This window comes from Diceros bicornis, chromosome 5, assembly GCF_020826845.1.
Source record: "Diceros bicornis minor isolate mBicDic1 chromosome 5, mDicBic1.mat.cur, whole genome shotgun sequence".
Lineage (NCBI taxonomy): Eukaryota > Metazoa > Chordata > Mammalia > Perissodactyla > Rhinocerotidae > Diceros > Diceros bicornis.
This window is the reverse complement of record NC_080744.1, coordinates 32,334,772-32,360,691: the sequence shown is the minus strand read 5'-3', so window position 1 is coordinate 32,360,691 and position 25,920 is coordinate 32,334,772. Positions and strand designations below refer to the sequence as shown.

General features: G+C 40.5%; 1 protein-coding gene across 1 annotated transcript in view; it reads left to right on the top strand.

Annotated features, from left to right (window-relative positions):
• Positions 1–429: 429 nt before the first annotated feature.
• The window catches only part of RYR3 (ryanodine receptor 3), a 345,772-nt gene continuing 320,281 nt past the window's right edge, over positions 430–25,920 (top strand). Inside the window, exons 1-2 of the mRNA XM_058540531.1 lie at positions 430–456; positions 1,323–1,442. Of these exons, the coding sequence (XP_058396514.1) occupies positions 430–456; positions 1,323–1,442 (147 nt within the window). The remainder of the gene's footprint in view (positions 457–1,322; positions 1,443–25,920) is intronic.

Below are 25,920 nucleotides of genomic sequence, written 5' to 3'. Positions count from 1 at the left end.
TAGTAAAAGTGTGGAGGTTTTTTTTCCTTAATCTTCTTTTCATATGTCTGTAATTTGTGGCTTCTAGCATTTCTCTGTAGCCCCCAACCAATCTCCTGGCACCAGCAGACGTCTTTATTGGGGTCTGTTACTACTGAATCTCTCACGTTCCCACCAGGTGGAAGGATTTCATTTTTCCACATGACTAGGCACATTGTAGACGTAGTTTAAGAGAAACCTGTTGTGTTTAATCTGCCTTCCCAATACTCCAGGACAAACATTAGCATGGGGGGATATGGCATGAGACAGGGGAACAGGAGAGTGATTGCTAAGGCGGAAACTCCAGCTGGCTCTCCTCTGGTTATTCCTTTAACTTAACCACACCTGGAAATCTTGTTAGTGTTTGAAGCCCAACGTCTCTGGTGGCAGATAGAGGGCATGGACTGATAGATGGGAGGAACAAGCACGGAGGAACTGGTGAGGAAAATGTTTGCCTCTCAGCTTCAGGCAGGGTTGTGCAGGAGGTGAGCCTATTAGCGTAAATGAGGGTCTGCCTCATTTCTGGATCATCAACAAGACGATTGCCATTCAAACAAGGTCTCTGAAATTTTAGGAGGGCTGCTGTTGAGAATGATGTGTAGGAGGGAGGTCCCCTCCTTGGGGATTCAAAATGGCTCCTCTACTTGACCTTCAACTCCTCCTTGCAATCTGAATCCTCAAGACTTCTTTCAATCTTCCTCTCCCATATGTCTAAAACTCATGTCCTGTGACCCTCCACAGCTTCCTTCTGTCGTCTCTGGCAAGTATGTTACCCACTACATACACCCCTCCCCCAATAAAACATGTCTCTTGCCTCCTCCACAACTTGACACAAAACAGACTTCCCTCCACTAATCCCACCTCCCTCTGATCTCTGCTGTATTCTCTGTTCCCTCAATCACATCTTACTGTTTTATTTCATATTTGGAGAGATTGCTTAGATTTGCTTTCCTGTCCACTCACGTGTTGAAAATATCTGCTCACCTGGATTGTGTGCATCATATATGTCTCAGAAATTAGGCCCATGCTGTATGTGTATGTAGCACATCCATTCCTTGACTCGCTCCCACTAACCCCATGCTAGAACTTAGAAGATTCTAACTCAGGGGAGGTACTCAGTTATGTCATGTGAATATAGGCATGTGAATAAAAAATTCTCCTTTATCTATAGAATATGCAAAAGCATGTGCCTCTCATTAGGGATGGCCAGCTTACCTGATAAAAGTACAGTAACTTGGGGGCCTGGCTCAGCATGAGGAGGCAGTCCCTGACCACTCACATTTGTGTGTCTGTTCTCCCCGCAGGAGGATGAAGTGGTTCTCCAGTGCATCGCAAACGTCCACAAGGAGCAGAGGAAGTTCTGCCTGGCAGCTGAGGGACTTGGGAATCGCCTGTGCTTCTTGGAACCTACTTCAGAAGCCAAGGTGAGGTTGACTGCCTCCTTGTACCTTCCCCTTGGCATCCCAAGCAGTCATTTAGGGGACGGGGCTGCTGGGAGATGGTGATGAGAGTAATGAGGAAGAAATTGGGAAGGCCGTATTTATTTTAAAAATGGGAAGCAGATGAGATTTAAAACGTAACTCTCCGCAGCCCAGGAAACATTGCAGTAGGAACCCAGAGCGGTGTGAAGGTTTAGAGGTGCCTTGTCTGTCAGTGTTCACCAGGACCCCGGGGATGCCTTGAGGTCATTGTCAGCCCTCGTGGAGGAGGTTCTCTTAACACTCCCAGAACGCCTTTTCTTCTTGTTAATTCCCAGAAATCTGAGTGCATATTCTTTCCTCCGAGTGTCATTTTATTGCTACAGGGACTCGTGGGTGTTTGGGCCTGTGTTCGCACCGAACACCCCCCTTTCAATTTTAACTGTACTGAGATTGTTATAACTGTCTTCCTGCTGTGACCGGGGGCAGAGAGGAACATTCGCTCTGGTCCCTGCCTGTGTGGTGGCATGTAATGTCATGTCTTTTCAGCCAAACCTTTCTTCCTCCATTATCAGAATATTTCTGCTCTCCATGATCTGTCTGTCAAGTGGATCTCTGTGCTCAGCGTTCTCACAGTACTTGGCAGTCCCGGAAAGACCTTTATAGCAGTGTTCTCCAGAGAAAAGAACCTATAGAATCTCTTCCTTTCTTTAGATAGATAGATAGGTAGGTGGATGGGTGGGTAGATAGATGGATAGATAGATATGGATTTATTTTAAGAAATTGGCTCATGCAATTTTGGGGGCTAGCAAGTCTGAACTCTGTAGGTCAGATCAGTAGGCTAGAAACTCATGTAGGAGTTAATGCTGTCTTGAGGCTGAATTTTTTTCTCCAGGAAACCTCAGTTTTTATTCTTAAGGCCTTCAACTGATTGGATGAGACCTACCTACATTATCAAGAGTAATTGCCTTTACTTAAAGTAAACTGATTATAGGTGTTAATCAGATCTACAAAATATCTTCATATCAAAACCTAGATTGGTGTTTGATTAAATAACTGAGTACTGTCATTTAGCCAAGTTGGCACACAACCAACCATCACCCCTCTAAGGTCAGTTGTTCTCACAGAACTTTTTTGTTTTGGTCAGAAAATGGTTACGTTTTCCAATAAACTCACCTGATTGGCATGTCATTTCTCCACTTGAACAGACACACATGCGGAGTTTGACCAAATCCTACCACACCAGATGTGCACCGTGATGGCCACATCTCCTAGAGCCCCTCTCCCCTCCATCACTCTTTCTCCCTCCCATGTAGGTCACTGATCCACGGGTACAGATATCTGCCAGTGGCACGTATGGCCAGTACTGGTAGGACAGAGTCACGTTAAAATAAATGGCAGAGCAAAGAGACAGGGGAGATTTTTATCTTTTTAAAGGTCTTAGACTTGATTTCCCTGAGGTCTTTTCTCATTTGCTTTTGTTCTTAGCTAGATATTTTTATTTTCATTCCCAGCAGTCTGGGATAATAGGAAGATCATTAGATTAGAAGTCAAGAAGTTAATTGTCAACCATTAGCTAGTCATGTGACCATGGGCAAGTTACTCAACCTTGTTTTCAATTTTCTCATCTGCCTGATGAGGTGCAATCTGGTGCAGTGAAAAGAGTGTTGGCCTGACTTAGAAACCAGTGGGACCGTTTTCTAGTCGTCCATTGAGTAGGGCATGGGACAGTGGTTTAGGGCGCAGGCTCTGGAGCCAGACAGGCAGAGTTTGAATCCTGTCTCTACCACTGACCAGCTAAGCTAGGACCTTGAGCAAGGAACCTCACCTTTCTGAGCTCGGTTTCCTCATCTGCTTAATGGGAATTTAACAGTAACTACCTAATAAGGATGTTATTAGGATTAAATGAGTTAACACATGTGATGTACCTAGCACGTGTAAATCGCCTAGCACATTGTCAACTCTGTATAAACACTGGCTATTATGATTTAATTTTACCTAAACCAGATTACTTAAAACAGGTTAAAAACGACTATATTTCGTGACCTAAGAATGCTTTGTATCCCACAGGTATAAAAATAATTACCCATACCTCTCATAAATGCATTAGAGATGAGAAAATATCTTTCCTAACACCCACTTGACTAAGAGATTGTTCTTATTTTAATTTTTCATTTTAAACTTAAAACAAGTTAACAAGACTGAAGAATTTTTAAAAGAGATATAACGTACCATCCATAATTTTGTCACCTTGTCACAACTATTGCCATTTTTGTTTTTCACTTTGTCCACACACATCTGTATGTTTTCAAAGTTGTATTCATAGTAGATATTCAGACATTCTGCTTTTTTTTTAATGTTTCAGCCGGTTCCATATTGCTTTTTTTTTTTTTAATTTTTCAGCCAGTTCCATATTGCTGTGTAGTCTCCATGGTTATTAAAAAAAAATTCAGGGGCCGGCCCTGTGGCCTAGTGGTTAATTTCAGCACACTCCACTTCAGTGGCCTGGGTTCGGTTCCCGGGCACTGACCTACACCACTTGTCAGCCATGCTGTGGTGGTGACCCACATACAAAATAGAGGAAGATTGGCACAGATGTTAACTCAGGGAAAATCTTCCTCAAGCAAAAAGAGGAAGATTGGCAATAGATGTTAGCTCAGGGCCAATCTTCCTCAGAAAAAAAAAAAAATCACGTATGTAGTTTTGTTGGTTTACTTTTGTTTCCTGGAGTAAATGTCCAGAAGTAGAATTAAAGGTGTCAAGAGCATGAGCAATATTAAGCTGCTTTTGCAAAAGGATATACCAATTGTTCCAGTTGGCGTGTCCACTATCATTGCATGAGTGTATGTCTGTTTTATATGTAGTATCAGGAAAGTGCACCATGAGAGCTTCTCACAGAATCAGGGTCAAGTTTATGGAAAGAATAGAGTAGGTATTTGGAATTTCCTGTCACCATTCCTGGGAGCAGCCTGCTAAATGAACCCATTTTCTGTGGCTTCTGTCTTTCCTGAAGTCAGCTACAACTACGCACACATCTCTTTTGGCCTGTCTCCTCTCTTTTCACTAAATATATCCCCTAATTCTCTACCATCAAATTTTAAAACTAGCTATGCCATTCTTGGTTCTTGGAAGCTGATGTAAGTCACTCAATGAAGTGAGAAGGTGTATTCCCAAGCCCGGCACTGGGCGTGAGGCACAGAAGTCAAACAACACTCTTATCACTCGGCTACAGAGCCAACCAGTGACCTTGGGCATTCCTAGTCAAGGGTATTTCAAGCTAGTTGACACTCAGAGAGATAAAACTGAGATGAACTCTAGGGAGAAGAAAGACTTCTGAGCAGGAAGAGATGAGATAAGGTGCTCAAATGATATTTTTGGTGTACAAACCCTGAGAAAAGGAGGTCATACTGAAGCGAGGAGTGAGAGGATAGAAGAATAAGAAGCAAAAGTATATCAACACTGGCAATAGACCTGGAGACCATTCAGCGCTTTGGGGAGCACTCGTGAATTTGATTCCTCCATGCCTTAGCCCACTCTTCTTTGAAGGTCTCCTGAAACTACAGATAGTAGTAGATGGAAGCACCGTTATTCAGCTTGTCTTTCAAATGAGCACAGCTCCAGAAATTAAAAAGGTGTATTGTTTTATAGAAAAGGCTCAAAATTATAACTAGAGTTCAGGAAACATGGAGAGGAAATGCTTCTTTATTTTATCAGCAGCAACAAATGTTTACTTACTGTCATTTTTAAGTGGGAAACTTGTTCCCAGGAATTTACTACTTGTCCTCTGGTCCTTAATGTTATTTCATCTGTTTTGTATCTGCAGTGCCCACTGAGGGTGTCTTTTTGGTTCAACTTAACATCCAGACTCGTAAGATTCTCGTAGACCACTTGGCTTCAGTCAGTTAGATGCCTCGGTAGGACAGGAACCACGGCAGGCACTCCTGCAGGAATCGTTGTGGCAGTCCAGGGGTTGCTTCTGAATCCCCCACCCCAGAAGACAGCTCAAGTGCAAAGAGATGAGGTCCACATCAAGCAGATGTGGGAGTTACCATGGCTTAAAAGCCTCATGTACCATAGGAGCCAGTTATTCTTGTAACACTTCCACAGGTATAGCTTTTGGAGTCCCCACAAAGGATCACCCCAGCTACAAAGAGTCATCACACTCGGGGAATTGCAAAGATATGGCTTCCTCTAAGGTATTGGTAGTCTTCCTAGTCTTCCAAGTCCGGATGCAGGCTACCAATCAGAGATTGTTTTCACTTAGGCAATGTTCCCTAGTAACATAATTAACAGATCAGGTTTATCAGGTTGTCCCAAGAACAAAGCTGGACAGTTAACTGAAGGTCATATTCTCATGCAGGAGGAGAAAAGAATTTCATAAGCCTTATCCCATAGTAGTCTTCCTTGATGACAATTATTTAACTACTGTGGCCTTGTCAGATGTGTCTGGAACCCCAACACCTTTCTAAATCCTGACTTCCACCTTCCTTAATTATAGATCATCATCAACAAACAGGAAGAATAGGGGAACTTTTTGTTTAAAATCGGTTTCAACAGACCAAGGTTTGTTTGTTTGTTCCACTGATTTTAATGACGATGAAACTGAAATTGACGAAGTAAAAAAACTTACCCTAGTGCCCTTTAAAAGCCCGTGCATGTCTAAAGTCTTTGGGCTCTAGGTGTCTCCAAACGAAGTTCCTCCTCTCCATTGGGGAACACTTTGTGTGTCTTACAGATCATGGTTTATTCAAAATGAAAGATCCAATTTCAAATCCAATTTTCAAACTGAAAATTTCCAGGGGAAATTTTATTCCTATTGTTTTCACAGTAGGAAATGAATTTGAAATGAAGAACAGTCTGGTATGGTTTTGAAAATGAAGCATGGTCTGCTGTGGTTTCCGAAAAGTTGTATAGGCTCTCAAGACCCAGGATTAAACATCTGTGATTGTACAAATGTCATTATGTAGATGACATTAATTAAGATAGAATTCTTAGTTGAAAAACCTTTATTTTCTATTACTTTTATTGTCTTTAGCTCAGAAAGAGATTTACTGTTTACTCCTGAAAAACTAATCCTGTGCACATTTGCAGACACAGAGGCTCAGTCTGAGGTTGTACATTCTTCTTTGAGCTTCTGATTGATATTTTAGTATACAATATTCTCTATGGACTTGAGATCTTATGAAAGGCCAAATTTTTATAAAAGTTATTTCAAAAAACTCCCTTGTCATGTAACATAAAGAGACTTAGGGGCTGGCCTGGTGGCCTAGCAGTTAAGTTCATGCATACTGTTTTGTTAGCCCAGGGTTCGCAGGTTCAAATCCTGGGCCCAGACCTACTCATCACTCATGAAGCCATGCTGACGTGGCATCCCACATAGAAGAACTGGAAGGACCTACAACTAGGATATACAACTCTGTACTGGGACTTTGGGGAGAAAAAGAAAAAGAGGAATATTGGCAACAGATGTTAGCTCAGGGCCAATCTACCTCAAAAAAAATAACAGACATAAGTTGCAATTTTCATCTTTTTTTTTAACATTTATCAGGCATCATATGCTATATGCCATGTACTGCAGTGAGTGCTTACACGCTGTCATTAAATCTTTACAACCCTATGGAGCAAATGTTGTTCTCATTTATAGAGAAGAAAGGTACAAGAATTTAGATAAAGTTAAGTGACTTCTTGAAGATTATTCATTCCAAATTCAAACACTGTCTAATTTCTATAATACTCAGCAATAAAGAGTATCATGGATCCAACTTACTTAAGGATAAAGAAGCCATATTTCTCCATGTGGTTAGATTTAAGAATACCTGGGCAAATCTCCATACCCCCTCCCACAACCTTCCTGCATCTGTCCTCTGAATGCCTGATATTCCAAAGTTAGAAATATGTATTTTTCCCAAATCAAACAGAAACTATTAAAATGCAAATGCTCTGAGAGAGCACATGAACCAGCATTACAATTTTTATAGCTAATTTTTTACAGTATGAATGAGGTTATCATATCTTTTCTAGAAAATAAAGGGAGATAAGGCAGATTACTAAGTGCCTCTGTATTAGGATTTAAGGCACAAAAACACTGTAAGTGGAAGGTTAAATGTCTCCTGCATTCAATTACAATGGTTTACCTGTCTTTTCCCCTGCCCTCCACCAGTCTGTGAGCACTGAAGTCAAGGACCATACAGCACAGTGGTTAACAAACATGACCCCGGAGCCAGGCTGCCTGGGTAATTCTGGCTCCACGGCTTGCTAGCTTTCCCACCATGAGCAAATGACTTCCCTTTCTTTGCCTCGGCTTCCTCATCTTTAAAACTGTAACCATCTCATAGGATTATTATGGAAATTCAATTACAAGCGTTCATAATTGTAAAGTGCCTGACACACCCCAAGTGCTGTTTAAGCAATAGCCTTTATTATCCCCAGCAGAGGGCCAGACACACATTAGGTCCTCAGGAACTGTTGCTTGACTTAGTTAAGTTACCCATGTACTGAGTTCATTAATTAAATAGGTTAAAGGCCTGGATTTGAGGATCAGGAGGACGTGTGTGACCTTTAAAAGTGAAATATAAAAAAGATTCAGAGAGAGTAAGTTAGATAAAAAGGGTTAAGTAATGACTGAATGATTTTAAAAAGTAAAATAAATCAGTGGGATGTAGATTTTTATTGTTATTGGTTTCTAATTTAATTTTAATGTGGTCAGAGAACACATTCTGTATGATTTCAATCCTTTGCATTAGTGGGTCTTAGTTTATGGCAGAGCATATGGTCTATCTTGGTGAATGTCCCTTGTGTACTTAAAAAATAACTGTACATTCTGTAGTTATTGAATGTATTATTTTATGAATGTCAAGATGTTTGATAGTGGTGTTCAAATATTCTGTATCCTTACTGAATTGTGTCTACTTGTTCTATCAATTACTGAGAGAGAGAGGTGTTAAAAACTATGGCTGGAGATTGTCTATGTCTCCTTTTAGTTTTGTCAATTTTGTTTCACGTATTTTAAATCTCTGTTATTAGGTTCATGTATATTTAGGATTTTTTTGTTTGTTTTCTGATGAATTGATCCTTTAGTCATCATCAAATGTCCCTATTTAACATTGATCTTATAGTATACATTGACTGATATTAATAATAATAAGCTTCCTTATGCTTACTGTTTGTGTGGTATATCTTTTTCCACCTTTTTGATTTCAATTTGTTTATGTCTTTACATCTTTATATTTAAAGTATGTCCCTTATAACAGCATGTAGTTAGGTGTTGCTCTTTCCCATTTTATAGTCTCTGCTGTTTTATTGGAGTATTCAGTCCATTTACATTTATTGTAATAATTGATGCTATCAGGTTTTAGTCTACCATCTTGTGATTTTTTTTTTTCTCCCTCTGGTTTTTGTCCCTGTTTCTCCTTTTCTGCTTTCTTTAGGATTAATCACGTATTTTTTAAGTATTCTGACTTGTCTCTTCTATTGGCTTTTTAGCTCTACCTCTTTGTATTATATTTTAGTGGTTCCTTTAAGGATTACAATATGAATACTTAACTTATCACAATCTCCCTTGAATTAATATTATACCACTTTCCTTATATCATTTGTGCTATTATTATCATGTATTTTATTTCTACAAGTTATATAATGTACAATACTTTCTTATTATTTTTGTTTCAAAGAGTCAGTTGTCTTTTAAGGAAATTAAGAAAAGGAAAAAATAGATTTTATAATACCCACATATTTACCACTTTCAGTGCTCTTCATTCTTTTCTTTAGATCCAGATTTCTATCCGGTAGCATTTTTCATCAGCCTGAAGAATATCCTGTAGCATTTTTTGTAGTGCAGGTCAGCTGGAGTCAAACTCTCCGAGCTTTTGTTTCACTAAGAATGTCTTTATTTTGTCCCTGTTTTTGAAGGATATTTTCTCTGGATATAAAATCTTGGTTTGACTGTTTTGTTTTTCTTGGGCACTTTAACGATGGTGGGGCTTTTTTGTCTTTTGGCTTCCTTTTCCTTTTTTAATGAAAAATTAGTTATCTTATCATTCTTCTGTATGTAATAAATCTTTTTCTCTGGAAGGTTTTAAGAATTTTCTCTTTGATTTTCAGCAGTTTGAATGATGTATTTAAGGATAGTTTTCTTTGTATTTATCCTGCATGGATGTTGCTGAGATTTATGGATCTCTTGAGGGTTTTTTTTAATCAAGTTTGGAATTTGTGGGGACCATTATTTCTTAAAATATTTTTTCTGGCACATTTACTCTCTCCTTCTGGAACTTACTTAAAGTACTTATATATTTAACTGTTTTATAATGTTCCATAGGTCACTAAAATGCTGTTTATTTTTTTTAACTATTTTTCTTTCTGTGCTACAGTTTGAATAACTTCTAGTGACTTATTTTTGTGTTTACTTATTCTTTTCTTTAATGTAAATGTGCTATTAACTCCCTGCCGTGAATTTTTTATTGTATTGTATTTTAAAATTATAAAATTCCCAGTAGTTTATTTCTAAGGTTTTATATATTCTCCTCATATTCTCATTCTATTCTTTTATTATTCTCATGTTTTCCTGATAAATTCATTAACATGTATAATAGTTATTTTAAATTCTTGACTACTACTGCCAATATCTGGATTATCTGTGGATCTACTCCTAATGACTGATTTTCCCCTTGATTATGAGTCACATTTTCCAATTTCTTTGAATATCTAGTAATATTTTTTTATTGTATACTGAAGACTGTAGGTAGTATTTTGTAGTTATTCTGATTTCTCTTTTCTTCTCCTGAAGAGTATTGTATTTTGTTCTAACAGGCAGTTAAATTACTGATGGATCTCCTTGGTCTTGTGGAGATTTGTCTATTTTAATTTTTCCTTTAGTTCTAGGTTATAGTACTTGGCCTTGGGACATAGCTGTACCGGGTTTTAGTGAAAATCCTGAAGTGTTTCCTAACTCCCTCTAGATAGCAGGACTTGAACACGAAATTCTAACACTCCAAAACTGAACAGTTACTGAAATGTTCATTCTTTTTTAGCATTCTAGTTGTTCCTTTCCATTGGATACTTGGAATGCTGCCCCGTATGGTTGATGAGTTGGCCAAAAATTTGAGGGGAATTCTTATGCTGATTTTTGAGTTTTCATCTATGGTGGTTCCCTCCTTTTCAGCATTCTCCTCTTCACTTTCTTGACATTCTGACAGCCCAAAACTCAGGCCTCTGACTCCACAGCAGCTTTTTTCTTGAGATCTATCACCCATGAGTCCCATGAATAGAGCAGTGCCCTCAGGAGAAAATTATTTAATTAAATGTAGATATCACCTGGTTGACTTCTCATCTTTCAAGAGTCATATTCCCTCCAGCTTTAGATTGCTCATCAGTACCTTCAAACAGTTATTTTTTAAATATGTTTTTAGAATTTATAGTTGTTATTGTCAGGAGGGTTATTCTGCCATAAGCTTCTCCCCCATTACCTGGGGTGATGAGGGCAGAAGCCAATTTAGTGAAGGTGAAGAGTAAAAGGAAAGTCAGAAAGACAACCAGTATGGATATCTCTGAAATAGAGAGAGTGGCAGCTGGAGAAGGTCTGAGGAAGGAAAGATTTTTATAATGGGAAAGACTTAAGTGTGTTAAAATGCCGATGGGAAGGTACAAGTAGAGAAGGAGAAGATACAGGAGAGGGAAAGGATGGTTTACTGTGAAAATTGCTGATATAGTGAAAAGGTATTAAGAACAGAGATGAGGAACTGACCTTCAGTAAAGGAAGAACTCATATTCCCTTGAATGGGAAGGAAGAAGGCAAGGATGGGAGTAGATCTGTAGGTTTTACACAGAACATTTTGGAGACTGAACTGCCTAAAGAAGAGTGGTAGAATTGCTGAGCAGTGTGAGGCCCCAGCCTTGAGGGCTAGTTGAGGTTGGTAACCATGCATTTTTAGTGCTACCAATTTTCTGAATTGTGTCATCTTCTGCAGCAGCCCTCAGCAGTCCCAGCACAGGCATGAGGGAAGTGGACAATTAAATTTAGCCAGAGTTGAAGTGTTGCCAGGTGAGTGTGATAAATGTCAAAGAAGCAAAAGAGTTGAGGAGATTGGACAATGAAATCTTGGAATTTAAGCTGAAAGAGGATAGGACTAAAGATAGGAGGGGACTGGTAGTTAAAAGGAATAAGGGATAAAAATAATGAGTAGTTGAGTGAGTAAGCAAGCAAGCTGGAAGACGAGTGGGTGGATAGATAGTAGGGTATGACAATCAGAGGTTTAAGAATGGAGCACTTGGGTTGAAAACAGGACCCAGGTATATGACCATGAGAGAGGATGGCTGAACTTGAGTGTAGAAGATCGTTGATACAGAGAAAGCAAAATAATGGAAAGGCCATAATATGTGATGGGGTCTTCAGATAGTGCATTAGTTTCCTATAGCTGCTGTAACAAATGACCACAAGTTAAGTTGTTTATAACAACAGAAATTTATTCCCTTACAATTCTGGAGGTTAGAATTTGAAATCAAGGTGTTGGCAGAGCCATACTCCCCCTGAAGCCTCTATGGGAGGATCCCTCCCTGCCCGTTCCACTTTCTGGTGACCCTGGGTGTTCCTTGGTTTGTGGCAGTATGACCCCAGTCTCTGCCTCCATCTTCACACGGCCCTTTCCTCTGTGTGTGTCTGTCTTCACATGCTGTTTTCCTCTTCTTATAAAACTTCAGGCCCTGTGGCTTAGCGGTTAAGTGAGCGTGCTCCGCTGCTGGCGGCCCGGGTTCGGATTCCAGGCGTGCACCGACGCACCGCTTCTCCGGCCATGCTGAGGCCGTGTCCCACATACAGCAACTAGAAGGTTGTGCAGCTATGACATACAACTATCTACTGGGGCTTTGGGGGAAAAAAATAAATAAATAAAATTATAAAAAAAAAAAAAACTTCAGTCATTTTGGATGGGACCCCACCCTACTGACCTCATCGTAATCATCTTCAAAGATCCTATTTCCAAATATGATCATATTCACAGGTGCCAGGGGTTAGGACTTCACCATATATTTTGGGGGAACACAGTTCAACAAATAACCATGTGTATGTTCAAATCACCGGTAGCAAGAATGAAAATGGACCAGAAATTTCAGTGAAGAAGGGCAGGTCCAGGAAGTACACAAACAGCAATAAGGGAGGGAGTGGAGGGTGATGTTGCCAGGGGTAGTAAGCTTAGAGGAGAAGGAGTTAACTTGTGGAAGAATAATGATCTGGAAACAGTTCTGGGTGGGAGAAGGACAGAGACCCACCTCCTAACCCTGAGTTACCTAAAGTATGCGAGAATGAGCATCATTTAATTGGGAGATGCCCAAGGGAAGCAGGTCCTTTGGGAGGAGCTGGATTTCCTCTGTTGAGGTGGTATGCAGGGAGAAGGCAGGGGGTGGATAATGGAGAGTGTTGATCGTGGAGTAGGTGTTCCTGCAGATTTGGAAGGGGCTGAGTCAGGAGATTGGAGGGTGAGAGCATTAAGGAAATTAAAAGACAGAAGAGGAAAAATAATACAGCAGGGAATTTACACAGGGATAGTTATCTAAAGAAAACAAAAGTACCAGCCTTCATGGGTTTAGTCCTGCAGTATTCTGGAAGATGGTGTCCAGGTGGTGACATGCAGGAAAATGGAAACTGGACAGTCATTCTGTTAGACCAGACATTCTTTTTCTCTTAGCTGCTGGAGTGCCTGTTTGCAAGTTCAAGCCCTGCTTTCCAACATGTGGGGGCGCACAGAGGTGGCTGGGAGTGTTCTGTAGGCACGGTGGGCTGGCCCTCTGGTGGGGTCCTGGCAGACCAGGGTAGGCTCTCTGCATTGAGCAGCTACTCTACGTTGAGTTATTGTTCAAATTGAGCCAGGGACTATTATTCTTTTGTGCAGACAGGACAAAAAGGCTCATTGCGTATTGGTCCATATGGGAATTCATCAAGTGGAAGTATTGGAATACAGTCCTAACTATGCTCAGATTCTGAAAAACATGGCTCGACATTCCAGTTCTTTCCTATTAGCAGCTAAAATGTTTTCTTTCTGGAAATTTTATTTGCATTTGTACCTCCACACTGAGCCTAATGTTCTTCTAACAGTCAAGAGATGAAAAGGGAAACAGGTATCCAAAGAAATAGCACAAAAGTCGAGTGCAACACATGTCAAGTTCGTTAATGCATTTGTCATCTGCTGGATGTGAGAACTTAGTTAAAAAGGAAAAAAAAGTCCAACCTTTTAACTCTGAGATCTCTCCTCATCTACGTTGGCCTCCTTCCTACTTGAGTTATTAATACTATTGGGATAACTTAGCTGCTTGAGGCAATATCAGTCCCCTCTTTTATTTAAAGACAGTCTATACCTTAGAGGTGGGAATCTTCACAAAGAATTTATTCAGTGTGTAAAGTGGCACCATAGCTCTGCTGTTCGTTTGTCATTTACTTGTTCACAGCAGGCAAATGGCCCCAGGTGAATTCTGAGTAGGTATTATTCATACCCAGGCTCCTCTGCAGCTCTTAGTACTTGGCTTTTCAGACCTAATAGCTGCTATTTTGGTCTCGATTAGCAGTATTTTTTCTTCCTCCACCAACTCCTGAACTTAGTAATTAGATCACAAAGATGCCTTTTTGTCTGTGATTAGGAGAACATCTCTTTTCTAGGTGTTGCTTTTACATGGAAGAAAAATGATGCATTGCATTTGTGTTACAACTTGCGTCTTAAGAACCCAAGCCATGTTACATCTATCATTTTCATTCCTCATAGGTATTTTATTTTTTTTGTTTTGTTTGTTTGTTTTGTTTTGTTTTTTTATTTTTTGTTTATTGCAGTAACATTGGTTTATGACATTGTATAAATTTCAGGGGTACATCATTATACTTCTATTTCTGCATAGATTACATCATGTTCTCCACCCGAATACTAACTACAACCCATCACCACACACTTGTGCCGAATTATCCCTTTCGCCCTCCTCCCTCCCCACTTCCCCTCTGGTAACCACCAATCCAATCTCTGTCTCTATGTGTTTGTTTGTTGTTGTTATTATCTACTTCTTAATGAGGGAGATCATATGGTATTTGACCTTCTCCCTCTGACTTATTTCACTTTGCATAATACCCTCAATGTCCATCCATATTGTCACAAATGGCTGGATTTCATCATTTCTTATGGCAGAGTAGTGTATATATACCACATCTTCTTTATCCATTCGTCCCTTGATGAGCACTTAGGTTGCTTCCACGTCTTGGCTATTGTGAATAGCGCTGCATTCAACACAGGGGTGCATGTATCTTTACGCATTGGTGTTTTCAAGTTCTTTGGATAAATACCCAGCAGTGGAATAGCTGGATCACACCTCATGGGTATTTTAAAACCTAAGTCATGATTCTGACCTTTTCTGTGATCTTTTGAAGTTATGTGCATATTGATAATTCACAGATCAAACTATTGTTTACAAAGAACGCTGGATAGTGATTCAAGAGATCTGATTTTCTCTCCCTGCAAGTTGCTGTATAATGTCATGCAAAAGAACCTCTCAGGTCTGATTTTCCTGTCTGCCACACAAGGAGAGTTTTGTAAAGAAAATGTTTAAAATTGTTTTAGAAGTTAAGATTTTCAGATATTTAAGTTGATGACTTCATTTCTCCTTTTCAGCAGATCATTCAATAGTTTCATTCCCTACAGTTTCATTCTCTTTAGTGGCCTGAACAAATAGTATGAACTGAAACATTTTATGAATCATTTGCGAACAATCTTGTTTCTTCTTAATTTCCTTGCATGCAGCAAATAGGTGATTTTAAATAATTCAACACACTATGGAGAATTAATTTGTTTTTCTTCATCCAAATTATTTCAGGGAATGATTACAAAAATGCAGTCATTCCAGGAGTTAGCTGCTTTCTCTATTAGGATGTTTTCAAATCATTTTTCTTCCATTCCACTTCAACCCAGCTGAGCTTCATCCAAAGCCTTTACAAGATGAGAACAACTGGTACGAGAAAGCTGCTTGTAAGCCTCTCGCAAACAGCTGTTTTGTAGCTATGGCGTGGTTGACAAAATTTAAAAACCTGACCTAATGATCCATTCCTTATTGGAGTGCTTTCATCAAGGAATTTTGCCTCAAGCCCTACTTTCGCACATCACTATACATCCCAAGATATTTCTACTTTAGAATGGACAGATTGTCCTCTCTTTGGGATGGTTCAGGTGCACTCCTGCCTCAGAGCACAGAGAGTGGAACTGCTGATCTGTACCCCACCTCTTCCACCCCAAGAGCAGTCCCTTGAGACTCAAAATTTGAATTATTACCCTGATAAGATGTGGAATCTAGGTTCAAACAAATTCACTTCTTTTACCTAAAGACGAGGAGTGCTTTTAGAATTTAATGCAAGCTCTGAGACTGAGCGAACACAAGAAGGCTTAATATTATCATTCAGCAACACTTCTAGTAATCAGCTAAAGAGTATTATTTTTTGTGAAAAATACAGCCAAGAAAGATGAGAACTTTTTTGTGTGTGTGCTGAGGAAGATTCACCCTGAGCTAACATCTGTTGCCAATCTTCCTCTTTTTTTGCTTGAGGAAGATTAGTCCTGAGCTAACATCTATGCCAAACTTCCTCTATTTTGTATGTGGGTCGCCACCACAGCATGGCTGACAAGTGGTGTAGGTCCACACCTGGGATCCAAAACTGAAAACATGGACCACCACAGCGGAGCGCACCAAACTTAACCACTAGGCCACGGGGCCGACCCTAAGAAAGATGAGAACTTTTTGAGGTTCATGAGAAAGTTTCCACAACCTCCTCTGATCACTTTCAAGTTGAAAAATGAGTACTGTGTTTTTGCTCACCACCTGATTTCCCAGGTAAATTATGTCAAGAATGCTTTATCCTTAAAAGGGATAAGCCTGGCCAGCATCCAGAGGGTTTGGCACAGAGCTCACCCAAAAGGGCAGTGGTTCTCAAACTTGAGCGAGCATATCCTTCGGTCCCCATCTTTGTCTTGAGTGGGGCCAGAAACCTGCTTTTACTTTTCTTAAATAAACTCCCGCACGATTCTTATGCAGGTGGTCCTCAGACCACACTTTCGGAAATTGTGGCAGGGCTGAATTTGCAGTCATCGGCCTTACATACCTGTTTCCTTTTTTGACCAAGTAATGACAAAGTAGCTAGCCAGCTTAGGTGTGCAGATGTCATCACAAAATGAAGCAAAGGTATGACCTTGACTTCATTAGCATCTCGTTCAAACTTACTTATAGCCTGCCGTGGAAAGTTCCCAGTTGCTATAGTAATGAATGAGCTTGCTTCTTTCCCAAAATGTACAAATTTACTAGGAAGCCAAACATGGCTTTCATCTCCATCTTGTTCACTGAGAACATAAGGACAAATGCCACTAGAAAGCAAGGAGCTAATCTGAAGCGTTCATTTTCATAGGGTCTGACAGACTTTGCTTAGGTCACCATGAGCAAGGGCTTCCCTTTTTGAGGTGTGGCATTGCTCCGTCGGTTTCTATCAATGTGTTCATTCTCTCTCATGGTGCTGAGTTAACTCAACTGTTGTGCTGGAGGTAACTCCTGGATATCCGGGAGGGGAGGAGAAAGGGAAGACCATAATCTGTCCTTGAACGCCTATTCCCTGTCCTCATTGTTCATGGGAAACCTCAGCAACCTGGGTTAGTTACTTAGCAGAGCTGAGGAAGGGAACTCAAGCGAAGGCCCAGTCATGTGAATTTGGATGGTTGGGCAGAGGCAGTATTTGACATGATATTTCTTGGCCAGTTTCACCAGATGCTGAGTGATGGGTTGGGTTCACGTAGAAAGAGACTGAGTCTCCTAATGTCTTCCTTGTGTTGATCAGAGCTGGCTCACGCCCTGAGTGAAAGGCATCAGTGACTTCAATGGGAGAAGGTTTGAAGAGAATGGGATCCAACAGATCTCCACAAGTTTAATGAGCATTTTGATGATTTCCCATCCTCCATACTTAGAATGCTTCCTGGTAAAGATGACACTATTAAAGAAGATATAGCCTGAGGAGGTGCTAGGTCTCTCTATTACCATTCCACTGAAGCAGTGCTTATTATTAAACGAGTGTTTTTAACCCATGCAGCTACTGACTAGCAGTACTAAATCCCTGCCTTATGTATATGTTTTAAAATAACTGTGATAAGTACTACATGCCCCCTTGCAAATGGGGGCACGTAGTACTAACTCTTGCATATAGTACTAATCCTTGCATGTGGTACTAATCTTTGCAAATGTAAAAAGTGGTAGTAATTTAGCGCAGACACTATGGGGGCAGTTAGAGGGATGGGATCTAGTTCTATATGAGCGTATAGGAGGACTTTTTCCACATTGGAGAAAAATATTTATAACTGTTGTTTGTTTCCACAAAGGCTTTTTAAAACTGCAAATTTTATGAACATCTATCCAAATACTCCTCCCAAAATAAATTTTTAATCTAGAACTTAGTTAATAGTGATACGCTTATTTCTTTCAAAGCAAAAACTCCATGTAGGAGACAAAAAATAAAAGCTGCATTTCCACATTGGAATTTGGATTCAGTTTCAGAGTGGGAAGGAGGCATTGGAAAAAAATTTAAACCATTTGGAAGCCAAGCTGTTATCTCTGCCCTTCGTCGCCCTGAGCTTTGCGCCCATTTCACATCCTGAGTCCTTGAGCCTCCTGGAGCTGGGGCTGCAGTCAAGGCAGGACCACTATCTGGAGGTTTTCTCAAAAAAATGTGATGCTGATGACGATTGAACTTAAGTGCACAGCATCGCCTTTGGGCACCCGGTGTTCTCTGTTTTCTGTCGGCCTTCAGTTCCAGCTTGGCATTTTCTCAGCTCTCGTGGGTGCCTCCTAATGCTTTCCTCAATCTTCCCCTTCCTGTTATGCAATGAAAAGGCCAAGAGACACACATTCTCCTGTCCTGCAGCTGCTGAATAATAATACTCCCTTGATCGTAGAGAAAAGCCTCACCATGGTTTCCAAATTCTCTAACAACCACACCGAGTAAGAGAAATAGCAAAGGAGTCCGTGGGAGGTGCAGTGCTGGTCAGTGTTCCTTCCGCCAAAACTAGAACCAAACTCAAGACTGACATAAACATGAGGTTGAGACTAGACTTTCCTACCAGCCCACCGCCCTCAGCTTTCACTCATCTCGGCTATTTCTGCCCATCACACCTCATTCTAATTCCATCCTGTAGCCCGTGCTCCTCCTCTAGCCGATGCTAACACCCCTGCCTTATTCATGGAACACGGAACACGCACACTGGTTTCCTCTCTTTTCTGACATGCTGCCTTTCCTCTTCCCTGATCTCTTTTTTTCTGATATATAAGCTTTTGAATATCTTTATCCTGTCTTTAGAACAACAACTTCACAGTTTCTCATGGCAGCTCCCATTGAAAACTAGTGATTTTAGGGGCCCATTGCTTATCCACAGAGTTTGTCGTATTAACTGTGCTACCGATTCAGCTAGAGTTTTCTTTGTGGCCATATATTTTTAGGACCATACAAAGAGTCGTTGTTTCAGTCCTCTCTGCCCATAAACAGTAGGTATTATTTGCTGCTCCTCCGCACAGCTTGTTTTTCCAGGTGCAAGTGTTCCAAGTTTCTGCCTTTTGACACCTTTGTTATTTAACATGCCGACCATGCCAGGCAGGGAGAAAAACCTGGCTCAATCACGAACCAAATCAACCATCCCGCCTGTCAGTTATGCTTTTTCCCAGCAGGCAGTTTTACAAGCCAGCTGCCCAGCATTTTGTCTCTGATTCTTTGGCTGCCCCTTCTTCCTTATTTTAAAGAACACAAGCTTCACAGCGCTAATCTTTGCCAGGCTCTTGGTAACGTTCTTCCTAACTGTGCCAGAAACAACTGATGCTTGGCAGAATATAGATATCCAGGGTACCTCAGCGTTACTTTTGGTTGGAGTCCTATCAGGCAAGATCATAAAAATGACAATCATGTGGATTTCAAATTATTGGGTTATTCATTTGAAAGAGATTCTTATTTTTTGATGAATTGAACTCTTTAACAAAGGATCTAGAATAAGAATCAGTTACTCTCCAGAGACCTGAATTTACCTGTTTGGTCCAGTTGCTCTACAATGTCTCTCAAATTGGGGTCAGAGACCTCCTGCTTCAGAATCACCTGTGATATTCTTTTAAAGTACCTACCTGGAGAAGGGTCCCAGGAATTTGAAATGTTGGCACTCTTATCCAGGAGATTCTTGGGCCCACTGTGTTTTGCATTAATGCTTCCAGGACAAGCTTATTTGTGGCAGCTTTTGTGAGAAATCTCTGAGCATCATCAAAAGGATAATTGATGTTGCAAGTGTTGCTCTCACTTGAATTAATAAACATTCTCCCTAGGAGAGGCTAGACTGTAATGGATCTGTCAATCAATGTCAATTAAACAGCCAATATCTGGGCATTTGAGGGATGGGTCAAAGAAAGAGTGATTGTGGGTGTTTTTAGTTTTTTTGTAACTTGGGGTTGACATTTCTCAGCAAGACTTTTGACAAAGGATATTTGTCCTGCAATTTGGACTTCCTGCTTCTAGGTGACAGTGGCATCTCCCTTACATAGGAGACGGTTCAGCAAGTGTTCTTCTTAAGTAAATATTTAACTCCCTAGTAGAAGCTTTTTATTTTATTTTCTAAAATATCAACATCTTTCTATAAGTTGATAACCTCCTCCCTTTTCTTTGCACCTGATCAACTTATTCCATCCCTTTGCTTCTGAGTATTCGCTCTTGTCTTGGAGTGAACGTCAGGCCAGCATGGCATCAGACGCTGCGATTGCTCTGCTCATGGCTATGAGTGCTTCTGCCTAGTAAGTCTCCTTGCACTGTGGTAGTGATTTTCCACAGCTGTGTTCTCCCACAGCTCACTCATCCCTAGAATGTAAAACCACCTAGAAACTGGTGGATGCTGAGAGCATCGCATTTCTTGGTTGATTCTCCAGCTATCAGAAGAGACCTTCTTCACTCTATTCTTTTAAAAGACAATGACATCTTCCTCCTTTCCTCCCAAAAAAGAATGTTTTCCAGTCATAAGTTTAAATTTTGTGTACCTTACTGTTTATGTGTAACGGCTTTGTTAGCAAAGTCCAAGTAAAAATTGGAATTCAACTGTTTTTGAATAGATTCTGTATAAATTTTCAGAAAGACCCTCTATCCCTTACCATAGCAAAATATTAAAAAATAAAAAAACTCAAGCAAGGTTCTATACATTTTAACTGTTTCATGATAACAGCTCTTAGCACAGATAGGTAAAGTCTCTTCTCTCAAAATATTTAAAATCTGGATATACACATGTTTAAAATCTACGCACGTATGTCTTGGGTGGAAACTTGCCCCATCATGTCCAGAGTTGCCTTTTGGAAGAGAGAGCTTACATGGTAAATTGGTGTCAGATTTTAGAACTGCATAAAGATGGATATGATCTCACCTGCCATGAATCTCAATTTTGTAAAGCTCTTGCACCCTGCTAGTCCCACTAACTTCAATCCATAGTCTTTGCATTCCCAGCGGCCATTTCAAAATAGAGAACTCTTTCTGAGATAGTCAAGAACCTAATATGAAGTCCTTAACTTCTTATTAAAGTATAAGAGTTGGGAGGAGGTAGCCTAGTGAGATTAGAATTCTACAACCTTCGTGTAGAGATGGGAACCTTCTCTTCAGGGATATTGACATGGTAGCAGTCAGACAGAGTTGAGTTTGAAATTCGGGATTTAAAGGCTATTCCCAGTATGTGATTGTGAGGAAGTATTTCAGCCTGAGTCTCAGTTTTCTCATCTGTAAAATGGCTATAATCTCTTCCCTAAAAGGGTTGAGGTAATAGTTAAATTAGATAATTTTATAAAGAGTTTAGCACAATACCTGGTACAGTTATATAGACAGGTAAATAGCTACATTTAAAATGTACATATGGATTACTTATTTCTCCACTTGCTCATATAAGTTTTACCTAGTTCCTTTGTATCTCAATTAACCTACCTCTAAAACAATTGCAAAGCCATCATCTATTTTATAGAAATCCAGAGAATAGGCAACAGCTTCAGATTTAAACAGTCACTACATAACTTTCTTCATTATTATCTATCAGAAACTTAGCAGAGCTGACAAAGATAGATTTAAAAAGCACTTAAGTGTGTAGATACTTAAAACCTGATTGGGACAGGATGTGGGTGTTAGTTTGGTTAATGATTGGCGCTGCTTTTGAAGTATAAACACAATACAAATAATTATGTATTACCAAGAGTGGAGAGGAAGTCGACAAATGAGCTCATGTCTGCTGTAGGTGGATGAGATAATGTCTATAAAGTGCTTAAAGCTCCTGAAATAACAAGCTACACATGCCATCTCTGGCTATCCTGATGCTATCCCATGGAAAGTTGGTCTTGTCCAGTGCCACACTGTACCCAGTGGGGCCTTGATTGACTTGGAACATTTTCTGGAGGACAAATTAATTTTCTGCCCCAGATGGCTTGGGAAGTCTTCTCATCCATGGTCTTTGAGTAGGACTACCTCAAGCCATCACAGGGAGATGGTTATCAGTCCTATTTGAAGTGGTGCTGTGAAATGGAACAAACACAATGCATGTAGAAGCCAGACCACTGGGGACTAAATCCAGCTCTGCCTGTTACCAGCACACATAGTGCCCCTGGAGAAATAGACTCCCTTTGTACACACAATTTAAAATCTAGAGCCATTATAATGAACAGCAGCCATATTTATTCCCAGACTAGGCAGTCTCAAGCATTGTGAATAGAGCATGAAGAGGACAATTGAGATACTCCTTAACGAAAATCAGAAGTTTCAAGGCTTATCCTTGAATAGAGATGTCCTATTGGTGAGGCCTGGCTGGTCAAGGACCCCCAACTTTGCCCCCTGAGTTTTGCCTCTGTCTTGTGCTTCTCCTGTTTGATTACCCCTGTTGCCATCCTATTGGCCACATGGAGGCACCTTGCTTTCTTTAATGTTTTGGCTCACTTGTAAACCAAAATTCTTACCTCAGTTTATATCATCCAACCAAAACAGGCTAGAACTTCCAAAAATAAAATTTGTTAAACACTAAGGAATAACACAAGAAAAATAAAGATGGCATGTCCAGCATATTCCAACATTCTGGCTTAAAGTTTCTGATTCTTACATGGTTAACCTGCTCACTGTTCCTGTCTCTGTTTACATGGAACCCCAGAGGAAAGAATGACCTGCCCAAGTCCCTTACTTCCTGCCTTCAGACCTATCACTAGTTGGGTGCTTCTGTAACATCTGCTACCCAAGAATACCCCACTGGCCATATTGACTCTGCATAATACAGATCCAAGAATGTGAGATTCACTTATCCCAGCTAATTCAGCTCTGCTTACTTAGTTCTGGCCTCTGTTCTGACACACTCCTTCTCCCCAGGTGACTGACATTAGAAATTCACCTTGCAGTTAAGACTCTAGCGGCCAGACCAGTGGCATGGTGATTAATTTCGTGCTCCACTTCAGCAGCTCAGGGTTCACGGGTTCAGATCCTGGGTGCAGACCTATACACCACTTGTCAAGCCATGCTATGGTGGCATCCCATATACAAAATAGAGGAAGATTGGCACAGATGTTAGCTCAGGCACAATCTTCCTCAAGCAAAACGAGGAAGATTGGCAATGGATGTTAGCTCAGGGCCAGCCAATCTTCCTCACCAAAAAAAAAAAAAAAAAGACTCTGCAGCCTACCTGTGGCAGTGGGACTGCGCCCATGTAAACAGTCAGCACATAAGTATAATACAATACCAATGGCATTCATGTAACTACTCAGTGCTGGGACTGGAGTAGAAGGTATAGGTAGAGAAATCAGTAAGCAGGAGTTATCCACTACTTTCTCCTTCTTCTGCTTACTCCCTTTACTGACTCATGATACTCCCAAGTACTTGACCTTTTTCTTTGGGTGGAAAAGCAAAGGGAAGTAAGGACAGAGGTTCTATAAAGCCCATACTTTAAAATGCTGCTTCAACTAATGGAATTCTAAACAGAAGAGAAGAATACACACAAGAAAATGGAAAGAATAACTCTCCCATCTTGTTGATTCATTAAAAAAAATTTGAGCTCTTGCCATGTGCCTGGAGCTCCTTGCCCACATAAACCCTCCTCAGGCCAAGCTCCGGCCTGGGCTGGCGTTTCCTAATCACAACATCGCTGAGAGGGCTCCAGGTCCTGCAGGACGTATAACTCATACCCCTCAATTTACCACTGAATATACTCTTTTGTATTGTTTTATAAAGTCTCATGTACAGTAAATCTGTCTCTTCAAATAGGTTAAAAACTCCTTAAAGGATAGAAACCATGTCTTACTTTTCTCTTTTGTTCCCCATAGTAGCTAGTATAGTACTAAATGTATATTATTATGCTCTCTAAATACTGGCTGATTGCTTGACGGACATGGGAAAGGAAAGTGAGGTTAATTGGGCTGAGTTTGGTTGCTAGGTCTCCAGGAATTCTCCTTTTGTGGAGAATATGTGTTGTTCTCTCAGATACTTCCTCTTCTTCCAGATGAGCCTACCTCTGCTGACATCTGTGGGGATATGCATACATGTTCACAGAGACTTCTCCAGTCTCCCATCATCATTCCATTGGCCCAATTGGGAAAGTCCCATGGATAATTTGCCAAATGTAAATTACTGTCTATGTGGTCCTTCTGACGCTCGGTGCGGCTTGTTCTTGTTAAATCCTATCCTTTTTGCATTCTTTCCCATCCAATAGAAACAATGGTCATCTTCCACTCCTTCATCATCTCCTATGTCCAATTAATCACTTATTAATCATCTCTCCTAAATTCACAAGATTTTTGAAATTCATTACCTTATCTCCATCTCTACTGCCGTTATTTTAATTCATGCCATTGTCACCTCCTAACCAGTTTATTATGACAACCTCCTAATTTGTTTCTCTGCCTTGGTCTAGCCCCCTTCACGCTGCACCTGCAATGATCTTTCAAACATGCAAATTTGATTACATCACTTCCTGCATAAATTACTTTGATGGTGCCCCATTGCTCTGAAGAGTCCAAACTCCTTGAGAAGGGGACTTAAGGCCCTTCTCAGTCTAACACTTGCTTCTCCCTCAGCCTCATTTCTCATCTCCCTTTGCTTCCTTTTCCCTCCCCTGCACCCTCCCTCCATCCATCCCAGCCATCTTCAATTCTGTGGGCTTCCTCACTCACCTCTGGGCCTTTTAAATCATACTTTGGAAATCGTCCATTTGCTTCCCCAACACTCCACTAGACCACACAACCTTTGCAGGGCAGAGATTTTGCCTTATCCTTACACAAAATAAGAACTTCTAAAATATTAGATATATGAATGAACATTTAAGTGATTTATTGATGTTTTGATTTCACTGCTCTATGCTGGATATCTGACATTTATTGAGTATTTTTTATGCATCAGACCCTATTTTAAGCCCTTTAAACATAAAACCAATTTATTCTGAGAAGTAGGTAATATTATATCTCTATTTTACAGATAAGGAAACTGAGGCACAGAGACACTAACTTACCTGCTTGTCGTCCTTCAGCTAATAAGTAGTTGAACAGAGATAGGACCTCAGGCAGTCCTACACTCGAGTATTCATTCTTAACAAATATACCCTATATTGCTTTTGACTCAAAGCCGTTGATGCACTTACGGGGTGTATAATTGAGGCATGGCTGTGTGAGAACCAGATGCATTTACAGAAAAGTGGGAGGAGACCCATGACAATGAGAGAAGGGCCTCTTGAATCATAATCGGGAGACTTGCGGAAGGGGCTCAGCCGGGCAGGTGAGTGCTCAGAGCATTTTGTCTGCAACCACAGCCACCATCAGCCGCATACTCTCAGATAGTCATCTAGGACACAGCAAGTCAGTTCAAGAAAGCTTGACTTGAGCACTTGCTGTTCTGTGTACTAGAGATACCAAAACTAGAATAAGACACAGATTTTTCAGGATACCCACAATCTAGTGAAATAGACTGCACTGCATGAACTATATAAGCCAAAACAGACTGTAGTTAACAGTGTAACAGAGGGATGGCAGGCCCCCTTCTTGTAAGTAACTCCCCTCTTTGTTTCCCTGAAGGCTTGACTAGTACAAGCTAGTACAGTGCTGAGTGCATATTGTGTGGTGCTAGGTAGAAAAATGCTAAATGAATCCAAAAACAGGAGTATCAGATTCCTACCATCTTGGATTTAATAAGCCCCAGAAAAATGCTTTCAGTGCAGTGAGCAAGATGTTACATAGATTTATGGAACATGACGAGTCCATAGGCCTTCCTTTCCACTATTTTCTACAGAATGGGACTAAATGAATACCTAGTTCCCAGCTTACCCGGGGCCCTGGCATCTCAAGGTTTTCTGTAGGACATTTAGAAACGTCATGCTTCTCTAGGCTAGGGACAGGGCTGGGGAGAGTGATGAGGAGCTATTTCAGAACAGATGTCAACAGAGCCCTTCTCTCCGTGCTGAGAATCATCAAACACACGCTT